Here is a 12,863-nt window from a genome sequence, read left to right as displayed (position 1 = left end):
ACATGTAGCTCCCTCTCCCATATTTTTTGCCAGCTTCAGTGGTACTGTTACCTTTTCAAATAACACAGTTCAGAAAGCAGCTCTAGAACTCTGCTTGATCACTGAAATTTCAATAAAATTGAAATGGGACAGTACAAACCTCAGTCAAAGTGTGAGCTCAGAGCACTTAAGCCAAAGAATGTCTTCATTGTGAATAGTCACATGCTCAGGAGTAAGATGTATTCTAGACATTGGCATTTGCTGATTTAAAAATAATTTTTTCCTTTCATTTCCAAACTAGAAACATATTTTGGTTTTTTTCTGATTTTGTTTGCCCACAATCATGCTAATCTCTTAGAGATTTGAGTCTCTCAAGCAATCTGTATATCTTTCAGTGAGTTATGTGTACCAATCCTAAATAAATGTAGCCAGATTAAATCACTGATAATTTGGGATATATTAAAATCAGTTTGCTTATTATATAGGGTAAATTAATACAACACAGAACACAGCAAGTTTCTTTTTTTAAATTGCATTGTTCTTCACTTTTCAGAGCAAAGCCCTCTGATATCACTTGCATTGATGTGAAACTATTGGGAATTTTTTACATGAACAATTTATTATGTTTTTCTAACCGTAGCTGCAGTTTTGGTGGAATTGCAGATAATTTCCTTGCTACAGGTCACTAGTTGTGAGAGCTACTTCATATTATTAAGTAGCTATATTCTGATCTGAGAATCTTTTGAATGATCTTTTCCTGAAATAAATCTTAGTTTTGTAAACAATAGATAGGATTTAATTCATTTTTTCACTAAAACATTAGAAAACTCTTAAAAATTTCCCAAGATCCAAGACTTTAACTTGCCCTTGTAGTAACTCTGATAGTGGAGAAGAAGTAAAAACAAAAGTGAACTCAGGAATAACATAGAAGCAGAAGGGTTAAGGCTGTAGGAGGGGAGAAAAAAAAAAAATCAGCAAAGTTATTCTAAAAGGAATAATAATAATGAAGCAACAAGAGGGTCTGTGCTGCCTGTGTACATGGTGGGCTCAATAGTTGGAAGGAAGGACAATTTTCTAATTGTGATGAGTTTTTCTGCTGTTTGTGTCTCTCTTTCTCTGTCTCTCTCTTTTTTTTTTTTCCCTAAATGGCTGCATTCCAGATCTTTCTCTGTTGGTAGCTTATTATGTTGCGGCATTAAAACCTTATAGCAAGAGATTGTAAACTTGCTTATCTGAGTAGGATTTCATCAAACTGTCTTTTCAAAACTCATGAAGTGTCACAAAGCTTCTCTCCTGGTTTCAGCCCTGGCTGAAAAAAGCATGGATGACACAGAATGACTGGGGATCCCTTTTGGTCTCAGCTTCATCTCACTAGGCCAAGCATCATTTCTGGCAGGCTGCCAGGTGGGAGAGATGTGAAGAGCATGAGACCCATAAAGTGGGCACCTGCACTGCTATTAAAACCATTATGAAAAAGGACACCAGTTATTCCTGAACCTTCACCCACCTGTCATCCAACAGCAGATTTAGGAGAGAGGTCTAGACAGTCCTTCAGGACTGCTAAAGGTGCAAGTTGAAGTATTGCAGGTGTTTTTCTGCATTGCAGGTGGAGATCCAATTTCAAGTTTTCTCTGACTAGTTATAGTCTTAAGTGGCTGCAGCAGCAGAGACTGAAATGAGGCAGCCAGTGCCTGGTCTGTGCTACTGTAGTTATGCTGTCAAATTGGCTTCACCAGCTTGACTGGGTGCAAGAATAGCATCCCTGCTTTCTGACTTGCAGTGAGAAAGTCCATTTGTAAACAAATTGAAAAATTTACAGGCTGAGTCTGACTCAGGTGGTTTGTGTGAATTGCTGTGGCATTGACTAGGTCTAAATAACCTTTACTATAAGGGTGGTGAGGCACTGAGGCAGGTTGCCCAGATAGACTGGGCAACCCCATCCCTAAAGGTGTTAAAAGCCAGTTTGGATGGGGCTCTAAATAACCTGTTCTAGTGGATGGTTCTCTGCCTTTGGCTGGGGGTTAGAGCTAGATGATCTTTAAGGTCCTTTCCAACCCTAACCATTCTGTGATTCTGTGAATCCACAGGCATGGTTTCCTGTCACCCAGGCCTCTGTAAATAGGCTTGCATCTCCCTTGATCTAGCACATCAGACTGGCAGTGCAATGAGTCTGAGCTGCTGTGCATTGAAGCATTTTAAGCCCTTTGCTTGCTTATCCAGAAGGCAGATGTGCAGGTGGATTCAGTAACATGGCTGAAGGGTCAATGGGTATTTATGTAAACTCCTCCAGTGCTCCTTCCTCACATTCTGTCCCTCTTGATAAACCTATCTAAATATTTGGCTTCATTTTATCATCAGTTGCAATGTTCTTACGGTCATGTTTGCCTCCTAGGTCTGTCAGCGGGAAGAAGCTTTGTTCTACCTGTGGTCTCCCTCTTGGAAAAGGAGCTGCCATGATTATTGAAACACTTGGTCTTTATTTCCATATTCAGTGCTTCAGGGTATGGTTTTTGCTTTATTAAGAAAAACCTCAAGTCATGCCCTGTGCAAGAGGAGAGTAGATGTGAAACTGAAAATGAGAGGACCAGGGGATTTACATGACTGTTATGTCTGAGCATGTTTGTAACAAAGTGGAATTAACACAACTAATGTGTTATTTTGCAGTCAGACACATTAACTGACTAAAACCTGTGATCAAGCAAGCAAACATAGCTTCTGTACTTAGAGGGGGGAAGCATCATATAATTTCTCTATTGTGCTCATTGTTTTTAAATATAACATTATTTAATTTGTGAGTTTTTTAGGTGGTTTTTCTTTTTTCCTTCCAAAAGCATGATCAGTCCCAAAGCCATCTTTGATTTGCCCCATGGTTGGAAAGCTTTTGCTATGGAATGAATGGTGTATTCTGGCTTCTACCAGAAATATTTCTTGACTGTTCTTGAGTGTTTGAGTTTGGAAATAACCTGAAGTGTTTTCTAGAGAAATCAGAAAGTATCCGTTTCCATTATCTCTGGCTCAATTGATATTAGACATTTGTGAAGACTTTCTTGATTTTAGACATTTACCCAGACTAAATCTCTGGCCTCTTTAAACTTTATCCATTACAACTTACCTGCCTCCAGAATGCAGCCTCAAAGTCAGATGTCCCATACAAGAGTTAGGCTTCACTTCTATGTAAGGAGAGGCTGCTGAAATCCAGTCCTAAACACTTCTAAATCTATAAAAACCCTCTTACAGGTTTGCAGTGTTCCCCAGGAGTATGGGCTGGGTTCTAGGCAGGTATTTTTCTCACCGTTCCAAGACCTACTTAAACAAAAGTAAAAATTTGGGAAGAGTTGTGACAAATAGTAGGGCATGGTCTCTCTTACTTTCTCTGTTCTTCACCTGACAGTGTGGCGTTTGCAAGGGCCAGCTGGGAGATGCAGCGAGCGGCACGGATGTCAGGATTAGAAATGGTCTTCTTAACTGCAACGATTGTTATATCCGATCCCGAAGTAAGTACCAAAGTCTGGCAGCTCTGACAATGCTGTGGCCATGATTTTAGCTGGCAGCTCTGTCCTGCTCTGATGCTCAGGTGTAGCTTTGCCATGGGAAGAGGAGTCTTCCCACACCATTTTAATGATTTTCTCATATCAGAAAAGATTTCCAAGCCCATTAAATTTTCCCAGAGGATCTCTGCTGAGCACTATTAGACTAAAGGCTGTTTCTGTGCATAAAGATAAACTCCTATACTATGCACACTCATTGCATGACCCGGAGGCTTGGATCTCTCACAGCACAGGAGACAATGCAGATAATTCTACCCAACCTAGGACCCTGGGCCATCTTTAGAGAAGTTCCCATTTTTTAAATCTCTAGGCCTCCCTTTTGTGGACAAAATGGTCATGTAAAATATTAAGAACATTCTGTAACTTGTAGTGAATCCTTGTGGTGGTATCCCCAGATATGTGCTAAATAGTGTTTTTGCCATAAATCTTGAAGAATGAGCCAGACAATTGCATGTCAGAAAGAAAACTTCATGGTTTTTCTGCCTTAGAGGAGGTCAGCTAAATGTGTTTCCAAGTCCTGGATTTCTGTGACTGATACAAAATTACTAGAACATTTCAGCTTTGCTCCAATGTCACCAGTGATGATCAGTGCTCATGCTAGTCTCCACCTTGTGGAAACAGTAAGATGCAAAACAATAGGAGTAATTGTTGTCTTCCTGTTAAATATTATTTGGTACGGTTCCAAAAACTGGTAAGTGGACATCTAGAGCTCTTTTTGCTTACTATTTCCCTTGCCCTCTCTCAAAAGTACTGGCTGTAGAAATTCAGGAGTAGGAAACGTACCTCCCTGCCTTTGCCAGAAGAAAAATGGGTACTTTTGCTCTGGTGCTTCAGGAACGAGATACTTCTCCATCAGCAGAGCTAGAGGGTGCTATTGTATAACTGTTTTTTGGGCGATTTTTTCCTTAAATTCTGCTAAGAAATGTTATCAACTTTTTCTTATTTATTTAACCTGAAATATTTAGAAAAAGCTTTCTCCCTTTGTGCTTGATACTATAAACCTTCCTCATGTGGATGAGGTCCTGACCCTTAAAATGCAGATTTGCACATGCATCTTTCCACAAAAAAAGAGAGGAAGATATAACAGTTATCATTTCCTCTTCTTCTTAGTCCTTTTTGCTTAAATAAAAATCTGTGTCCCTTGAGGATAGATAAAGGCTCAAAAATTATCAGCTTATATGCTGTAGAAATCATTCTCTCCTTCATCATTTCTACAGCAGTGTTACTAGAAAATGCATTAGAGAGCTGTGTGCAGTGTTTCATGTAACAATGTTTTGCATTTGTACATTCCCAGCAGAATGGTAACCAAGTCCATGACAGAGGAAATAAGTTTTGACAAAATGTATGGCTACTGAAGAATAATAATGGCAAGGGGGTTTTAATTTTTACAACAAATTGCCTCTTCCTGCTGTGTCCACTGGTCAGGCAAAATCTCAAAATCCAGTTAGTTGAATTTAAGCTACAGTAGCTGTTGTTGACAATTCAAAGGGACTGCTTTTGATAGAACTGCAAATATTGCTAGTTGCTATTTTTTAACTAAAATTTGATACACTGCACACCTGAAGTTAAGAATAAACTGGTGCAATGTCAGTGTTTTGCCTTTCAGTTCTGGGAATAATGCTGCAAAATGTCAAATCAGTTGTTTGATTGCATGGCTTGTGCCTTCCTGTCCCCATGAAAGTCATGCAGCAGTGGGCAGAAGTGATGGTCTCTGACTAACCCAGGTTTAGTCAGTATTGTTTTGAGTCACTTATGGACTTCTTGATGAAATATTTTGGCTCCCAGAAGCTTATCTGAAAAAATGGACAATTCTGTTTCAAAATAAGTCATCAAAAAAGATTACTAGAAAAGCATTAAGGATTATGTTGTGGTCCAGAGTCCAAAATATTTTTGGTTTTCAGATAAAAGTGGATAGGGTTTTTATCAGTAGGTTGTTTCTATACAATGAAACCTCACAAGGAAGGAAATTCTCTATTCAATGTCAAACACAGGGAATGGTCACAGGTTGATGAGTGTCAAAGGTGAGAAGTAAATTCATGAGATTCCCTACATGGCCAAATAACACAAGAAGTCTGTAGTACCAGGTAGCACAAGCTAGGCACAGCTGAAGATGACTCAGCAGTCCTTTATTATTTTGCCACTTCAGAGCCTGAAATAAACCTACACACAAGTACTTAGGTCATAAAATAAGATAAAACTTCATGCAGAATGCATTCAACGCATGGCAATGTATTTCCACTGGAATTATGCTGAATCTTTGTAGTAGTTACTGCCCCAGCTTTGCAGGAGAAGGAAAAAAACTGGCCACAAATATATGTAGCTCCAGATACATTTTTTTCATTGTGGAGATCATATAAAGAAAAGTCTGTATTTGGTAAAATTTGTAACCAATTTCTTGTTTTGGTTTTGTTTTACCTAGCTGCTGGACAGCCAACTACATTGTGACATGACTTTCAGTCCTAATAAATTTCAAGAAGGAACTCTCTTCTCATATGTATCGGCTGCCTCCAGACAATCACTTGTAAAAGCTTGAATCCATGGACATGATGGCTCTCATCTAGTTTTTAAAAACTCACAAAAAAGTTGCACCTGCTCCTTTGAAATGCAATATGTTGGTTTTTGCTTCCTTAAGAAATTTACAAAATATGTATGACCGTGTATGGGAAGGCAAAGCCTAAGTACTATAAAAAAAAACAACACAAAACCACCTTTCAGGTATGCTTATGATACCCAATCTGTTATCTTGTTCTTTTGAAAGTAATAAGAGAATAAACATGCAATAAAGCTGTTTTGTTTTAATATTTCTAGCAATTAAAAAGTTTAAGTTTACAGAACCTTTATAGAATATGCCAACTTGAGCTGAGAAGTAATTTTGAGATAGTATCTAATCAGTGCATTTGAAAAACTAAACATCACAGCACGACTTCTCTGTTATAACTGAAGCTATAACTTTTTTTATACAGAGACTAGTTTGATAATACATCCTGTACTTCTGAAGCATTTTGTGTTTATATTACCTTCACTGGAGGGTAGAAGTTAAACAAATAAATTATTGCACCTTTAGTCATAGGATTTTTCGTTTGTGTACCTTAAGTAATGTTCATGACTATAGCTTAATATCTCTGAAATAAAGATTTCTTCATTAAACCTAAAGACTGCATACCATTAACAATGGGAAAATTCCCATCTGGAGCAATCCTTCTGATGTGGGGCAGAGCAGCCAAGCAGGCAGACCCTGTGGAGCTGTGAGTCTCCGAGCTGCAGTTTGATGCTGTGGTGAAGCTTTTCTCTTTGGCTTGTAACTTGCCAGTTGATTTGAGTGGGTTGGACATCTGCTCGTTCACTTGCAAACATCACGCTTGGCTGAAATGGTTTCTCATGCAGAGAAACACTTGTGATTTGGGTACCCCCCAGGGTAGAGAATTAGACATCCTTGAGCCTGTGCTCCTCCGTCCACTATCCAAACACAGTCAGCAAAACCCAGAAGTGTGGAAGATGGGCAGGGAGGAGGCTGGAGCCACAGGCAGAAAAACTGCCTTGCCTGTGTTTGGGACAGTTTTCCTTTGTGCTCTTTGATTAAGCATGTGCTCCTTACTAAAGTGATCCAGCAGCTCATTGAAACAGAGGTTCAGCAGGTATCTACAATACACAAAGTAAGTTAGGGAATGTATTGCAACTGTAAAATATCCTAACACTTTTTGGTAAACATTTACTGGAAATATCTTCAAATGGAGGGAAAAAATATTTTTCTGCCTTAAAACCACTATAAAACTAAATTAATAGAGATTTCTTTTATCTATGTGCATATCTGTCATCTTTTGATGTGTTGGTAGATAGAAATGAAGTGGTTACTAGGGAAGCAATAATTCTGAGTTGTTCTCTAGATAGCAATTATTTATTGAAATGCTAGACAGTTGCTTGCATGTGAGTTCCATAACCATGCAAAACTGCATGTCATCAGACACATGCGATGTCATTGGAGGACATTGTGACTATCTGCTGGAAAGTTACATGGTACTTCCTTAATACTGTGCCTTAGAAAATGCAAAGTTGTTGCACACAGTCAACAATGACTTATGGATGCAATAAATCCAAAAAGCTGAAGTTCTTCATGGACTTCACCTGGGGAATATTTTTAAGTAAAAATTAAATAAATCAGACAAATGTTTTGGAACTAAAAGTGATATCCTATATTTTGATCAACCACCTGCATGATTTACTGCTTAAAGGTTTTGATAACCAGGATGCTTACTCTCTGCTTGTGGTTGTTATAACATTTTCCCATAAAGAATGTGTAACATGGAAATTCAAGAAGCAGATTTCATAACTGATGTGGTACATCTGTATAACTGCATACGCTGCATTAAGGATATGTAAATATATAATGTCTGAACTTAACTTTTAAACAAGACTGTGCATGCTTGTGCATCTATTCGGTATGAGTCTCTAGCACTGCTTCACCCACGTGATAGAGGTAGATGTGCAAATCAGTCCCCAAGTGTATCAAAAGTTGGTTGTCTCAGAGGTCAGGTCCGCTTCTCATTCATGTAGGGGTAAGTGCCCAAAGGGCTTAGGAGCATGGTTGGGATAAAGTGCATGAAAGAGGGGGGAGGGATATTGCATCGCACTGCAGACACATCGCTGGGTCTCTGGAGCTGCTTAGAAATTGACCCCAGTGTCTATCAGATAGTTTTGTATATGCATGTTTTAGCAAAGTTGATTGTACTCAAAGCAAAATGAAGCAGCGCTCAACAGTGACCATTTTTTCCCCTAATGAACATCTATTCACCAGCACAGAATAATTTTCAACAGTTTTCTAAATTGTACTTGCCAACTTCTTATGTTTGATTTTATTCCTTCTGGAATCTTACATGGAAAATTCATTCAGGCTAAGACTTATTTTTCTTTTTTTTTTCCAGTTTAAACACATTACCATGATACATTTCTAATCAGGAACTTTGAGCACAGCAAAAAATAATGCTTTCCTACATTTGAACTGCAATGTAAATTTATTTGTTCAAAAAAAATGATTTATTATTACTGAGCAAGTACAATACATGTAATGGGTTTTAGATATTTTGGAATTTATTTAGCCTCTTACTACTTCAGAGAACCTGAAGAGGTGTCATAACCCATCTGTATTTTACAAGCCCATTTTCATGGTGTATTTTTTCCTTGCTCTTGCTATGTAGTGTTATTGATGCAGTACATCTGTAGTTTTCAGTGAATGTCATAAAGGTTGGTAAACCAGAAGGGGACCATCCTTATCTGCATGTCCATTCAGGGACAAGGATTGCTCTCCTAGCTGGGGCTAATGTTGAATACCAATTATGCTAACCTTCCCTTTATTTTATTTATTCTAAAATGCCTCTGGAAATTAGGAAAACTTGTCTAAAACTCAACAGCTTTTATAGTAAATGTATGTTTATAAATAAAATGTTGATTACCTTTGGTGGTCTTGATTTTACTTATTCTAACTTCTGTTGCGTGAACCTGGATTGCAGAGTAGAGGCTTCTGCTTGGTTGGGCTTGGCTGAGCCAAACTATGTTCCCTAGGACTTAGTATATGAAATGAGATAATAAAAAAAGACATAGCTGAGATGGCAGAATACACTGTGGATTGCCATTGGAAGCTGTAGCCCTCTATTCACAAGAGCATGTGTGCCTGTTGTGGTAAAAGATCAACAGAAAAGGCTTTCTGTGGAGAGGCAAACTCAAAGTCCTCAGATCTTTCATCAGTGTTGGACTGTGGTTCAGACTTTCACTCAACAAAGCACTTTGTATATGGCAGTGCTAAATATGTGCTTGGTTAATTCCACCTCCACGTAGCAAAGGTCCTGGAGTTTGTGCTTAGTTTTGCATTTGCTGAGGTATCTCTCTAATTCTTGAATTGCAACAAGGGTGTGACTTGTCCAGTCACCAGCAGAAAGTTCATACAAAATTTTAAACTAATAACAGCCCCTTTTTCTACTTTTTAATTGGGTCTTAAGTGGATAACAAGTTTGGGTTTGTGCCAATAGAGCATCTTGGCTGTTAGATGAGTCATGGGGACATACAGACAATTTAATTTTCATTCATTCATTCATTCATTCATTCATTCATTCATTCATTCATTCATTCATTCACTTTTATCCTGGTTCCCTAATGGCAGTGGTGGTGGTCATACACCATTCCTGCATGCCCACGAAGGCCAGCATTCTGTCTGGTGGCAGAGGCATGCTGGGATTCCTGGCAGTGCCATCGGTGCTCTGTCTGTGGGAACAGCTTGCTGCCACTGGAGGTTGCTCTGAGGCTGGATTTGGAGGCAGTCAGGCGGCTATTTCTGCTGCAGCAACTCTGCACCAAAGCTGCTTGGCACACAGACAAACACTGTGTGTGACCCTTATGACCAGGGAAAATGGTGGCAATCCTGGTAGGATTTTTTGTAGTGTTATTATTATTACTATTTTCTAGTGAGTGTGACCTGCACAGTCATTTATGATCCTAAAAGGGAACCATTGGGGTGCCTTCACCAGGCAAAATAATTTTGAATACCTTGTAAATGGGGAGTTGTGTCGCCTGGTCACCTCCCCAGGACCTTCACCTGCCGGTAGCAAAGGCTGTCTGGAGGGCCCCGAGGGAAGCCACGGTGCTCACAGGGCCTTAGCATGCCCTGGGAGAGGACTCTGGCTTGTTGAGCAGTGGGATGAAGCTGAGGGCATATGGGAGAAATAGGAGGTGATGGGAGAGAGGAGTGGGCTGTTACAGAGTTCAAACACTGGAGCAGAGGATGCCCCATACAAAGAGAGATGTGTGCATGGCACCCCAGGAGAGTTCTGTGCCTCCTCTACATCCTGTCTGGGTGTGATGCCTCCTCCATCCCTCTCCTTTCCCCCATCGTAGACTGTTGGGACAAGTGCTCAGTTTCCTCCATCCAACCCACTTTGTTTTGCTCATTTTTTTCTCTCCTTAGCAGGTGTTTTGGTGCAGAGGTCATCAGTGAGCACAGACAGGTGCTGGTAGCTGCAGGAGGCTCTAGGCATAGGTGATAAACATCTGTAGCTTGCTTACCTTGTGAGTATTGATCCTGATCCAGTGAACACTTCTGGAGCATAGTTAAAAGCAGGCAGCTACCACTTTGTTTAGAAAATTAGCTTTAGGTTCGGGTCTTGATGGGTCCCCTTCCTGGCAATGGGAGGCTGGTCAAGTTGTTACTCAATAAAATTGTGTGGAAGCCTGCCCTTTACCACGTTGGTTAACCGGGGAACAAAATGACAAGATGACAGAGACACATCTGCAGTGAAAATCAGAAGGGGTTGTGAATGCTCAAAATGAGCAGATGACCACTACCTGGATGGGAAAACAAAAATGTCAGTAAAATAAATCTCCTGTAAAGGCAAGCAGGTCTCCTATACAGTTTTAAAAGCCTCCGGTAGGAATGTAATTTCATCTGAATTTCCTGATAAGGGGAAATGACTAAACTGGAAGCTGCTCAAGTTTTTCAAGTAATAAGAGCCCAAAAAAAGAGATAGAATGTACAGGACAGGATGTGACTCTTTCTACAGTACAGTGGGGGGTTGGTATTTGAGGGGTTGCGGGGGGTGTCTGTTTTCTAGTTCATGTTTTTTATAAAATGTAGCATGAGTTAAACATGCAAGAGGGAGCTGCTGCTCCATAGATGCTCTGCAAGAGTAACTAGTGAAGCTAGGTAAACCCCAAAGCATATGGGGTCTTAAGTCATTTAGGCAAAAAAAAACCCCCTCCATTTTTCAAGATAATCTTATAGTCACTGTTCACTCATCCATAGAGTCCATCTGCTTCACTGCACATGATGCACTGTAAATTCTCTTAGCTAATGCCACATCCATAGTTCACAGATGTATTTTTTTCCTAAGCAGATGACCTGCTGGTTAAAAACTGGAGAAGCCAGTCATGGGTCTAGAAACTAAATCAAAACTAATCAAACTGCTAATCTTTCCTTGAAATAACAGAATTTATCAAATTGGGAAAGAAAGCAAGATTTCAAAAATTCCTTTTTTCTGTTACATCTGATTGTAGACAAAACCACTCCAATTACAAGCACAAAAACAGAGACATGCTATCCACATTTCTGGAAACTATGTGTAGTAATGCTGGAACTGCTGTTCCAGGGACCTGGACTTGGGGGTTTGCAATGGCTATCCCCTTTTTTCAGTGGCCAAGTGCTCTTTGGTTGTCTTTGGGGTGGTTCATAAAACTTTGTGAGTGTGCACAACTCAAAGGGGGTGTTACAATAATCCTCAATATAACAAACAATTTGTCCCTACCATTCAAATTGAGGTTGTCACCTCCAAATGCACTTTCCTGGGACCACATCTAAACATTGCCTGGTGAGAACAAAGTGGCTATTTTCCCAAAAGATGTGAAATGTAGGGGGTTTTTTTAAAATCTAATTGCAAATTTTTCTTCGGAAAAATGAATTCCAGTGAGTGATTTGGCATCTGTGTGGTGTATTAGTTAATACTAATGCATTGAAGTAGACTGGGTTGCAGCATGGGCTTTCTGTGTTGGACTTTGTGCAATTATGCAGGTCTAAAAGTTTTTCCTGACTGGTACACAATGATAACAGATAATTTCCAGCTTGAGGATGAAGCTCTCTGAACTGTTTCATGAACTGATGTTCTGGAGGTTTTCTAGAAACATTTGGCTTGGCTCATATTTGATGATTTTGTGCCCTTCCTGATTCCATGGGTTTATACTGGAGCCATTCTGGGGCAGAGGGAAGTGGTCATGGTTTGCCATGGTCTCTGGGGAGTGGAAGACACTGCTTACAGAGTCTGGAGAGGGAAAGCCTTGTACTGAAGCCAGACATGACCCTGCAAACCCTCTGTGCCCAGCCATGTCCCAGTCAGGCTTTAGGTAGGCTAAATGTGAAGACAGCTGTGTTAGACAGACCTATGAAATGCATTCTGTCTTCTTGTTCTAAGTATTCACAGGTGTTCAACTGAGTTTAAAATGGATGGATAGAAGGACAGCACTCTATGTAAAAAAGAAGCCAGTTAACACATATCTTACCCATACTCCTAAATGTATTTTGTATCTTGGTATTATTTTGAAACAGGTAGGATGACATTAAGAGGAGATCTATGCCACTAACTGATATAATTACAAATCTGTTCCAGTGGACTGAAGCTGAATTTTAAAATTAACTTGCACCCTCACAAACCCACTTCCGACCATTTCTGTTGGAATGCCACCTACATGTCCAGTATGGATCCGTGTGACAATGGCAATGCTGGCAATTAGTGGCAGAGGCCATTCAGCCATCCTGAACTCTCATCCCCTCCACTTTGCTTCTGCCAAAGCTGTTATCTCTCA

The 12,863-nt window shown here is 39.8% G+C and overlaps 1 protein-coding gene across 7 annotated transcripts in view; it reads left to right on the top strand.

Annotated features, from left to right (window-relative positions):
- Nucleotides 1-8,975, top strand: part of LIMCH1 (LIM and calponin homology domains 1) — a 175,205-nt gene extending 166,230 nt beyond the window's left edge. For all 7 annotated transcript variants that reach the window (XM_039698756.1, XM_039698757.1, XM_039698755.1 and 4 more), the window contains 3 exons: nt 2,372-2,480; nt 3,371-3,473; nt 5,947-8,975. In XM_039698756.1, the coding sequence (XP_039554690.1) occupies nt 2,372-2,480; nt 3,371-3,473; nt 5,947-5,972 (238 nt within the window). In that variant the 3' untranslated portion in view covers nt 5,973-8,975. The remainder of the gene's footprint in view (nt 1-2,371; nt 2,481-3,370; nt 3,474-5,946) is intronic.
- Nucleotides 8,976-12,863: the final 3,888 nt, after the last annotated feature.

This window comes from Passer montanus, unplaced genomic scaffold (assembly GCF_014805655.1).
Source record: "Passer montanus isolate IOZ18808 unplaced genomic scaffold, ASM1480565v1 scaffold13, whole genome shotgun sequence".
Classification (NCBI taxonomy): domain Eukaryota; kingdom Metazoa; phylum Chordata; class Aves; order Passeriformes; family Passeridae; genus Passer; species Passer montanus.
Note: the sequence above shows the minus strand (reverse complement) of the source record. Positions and strands in the feature narration are given on the sequence as shown.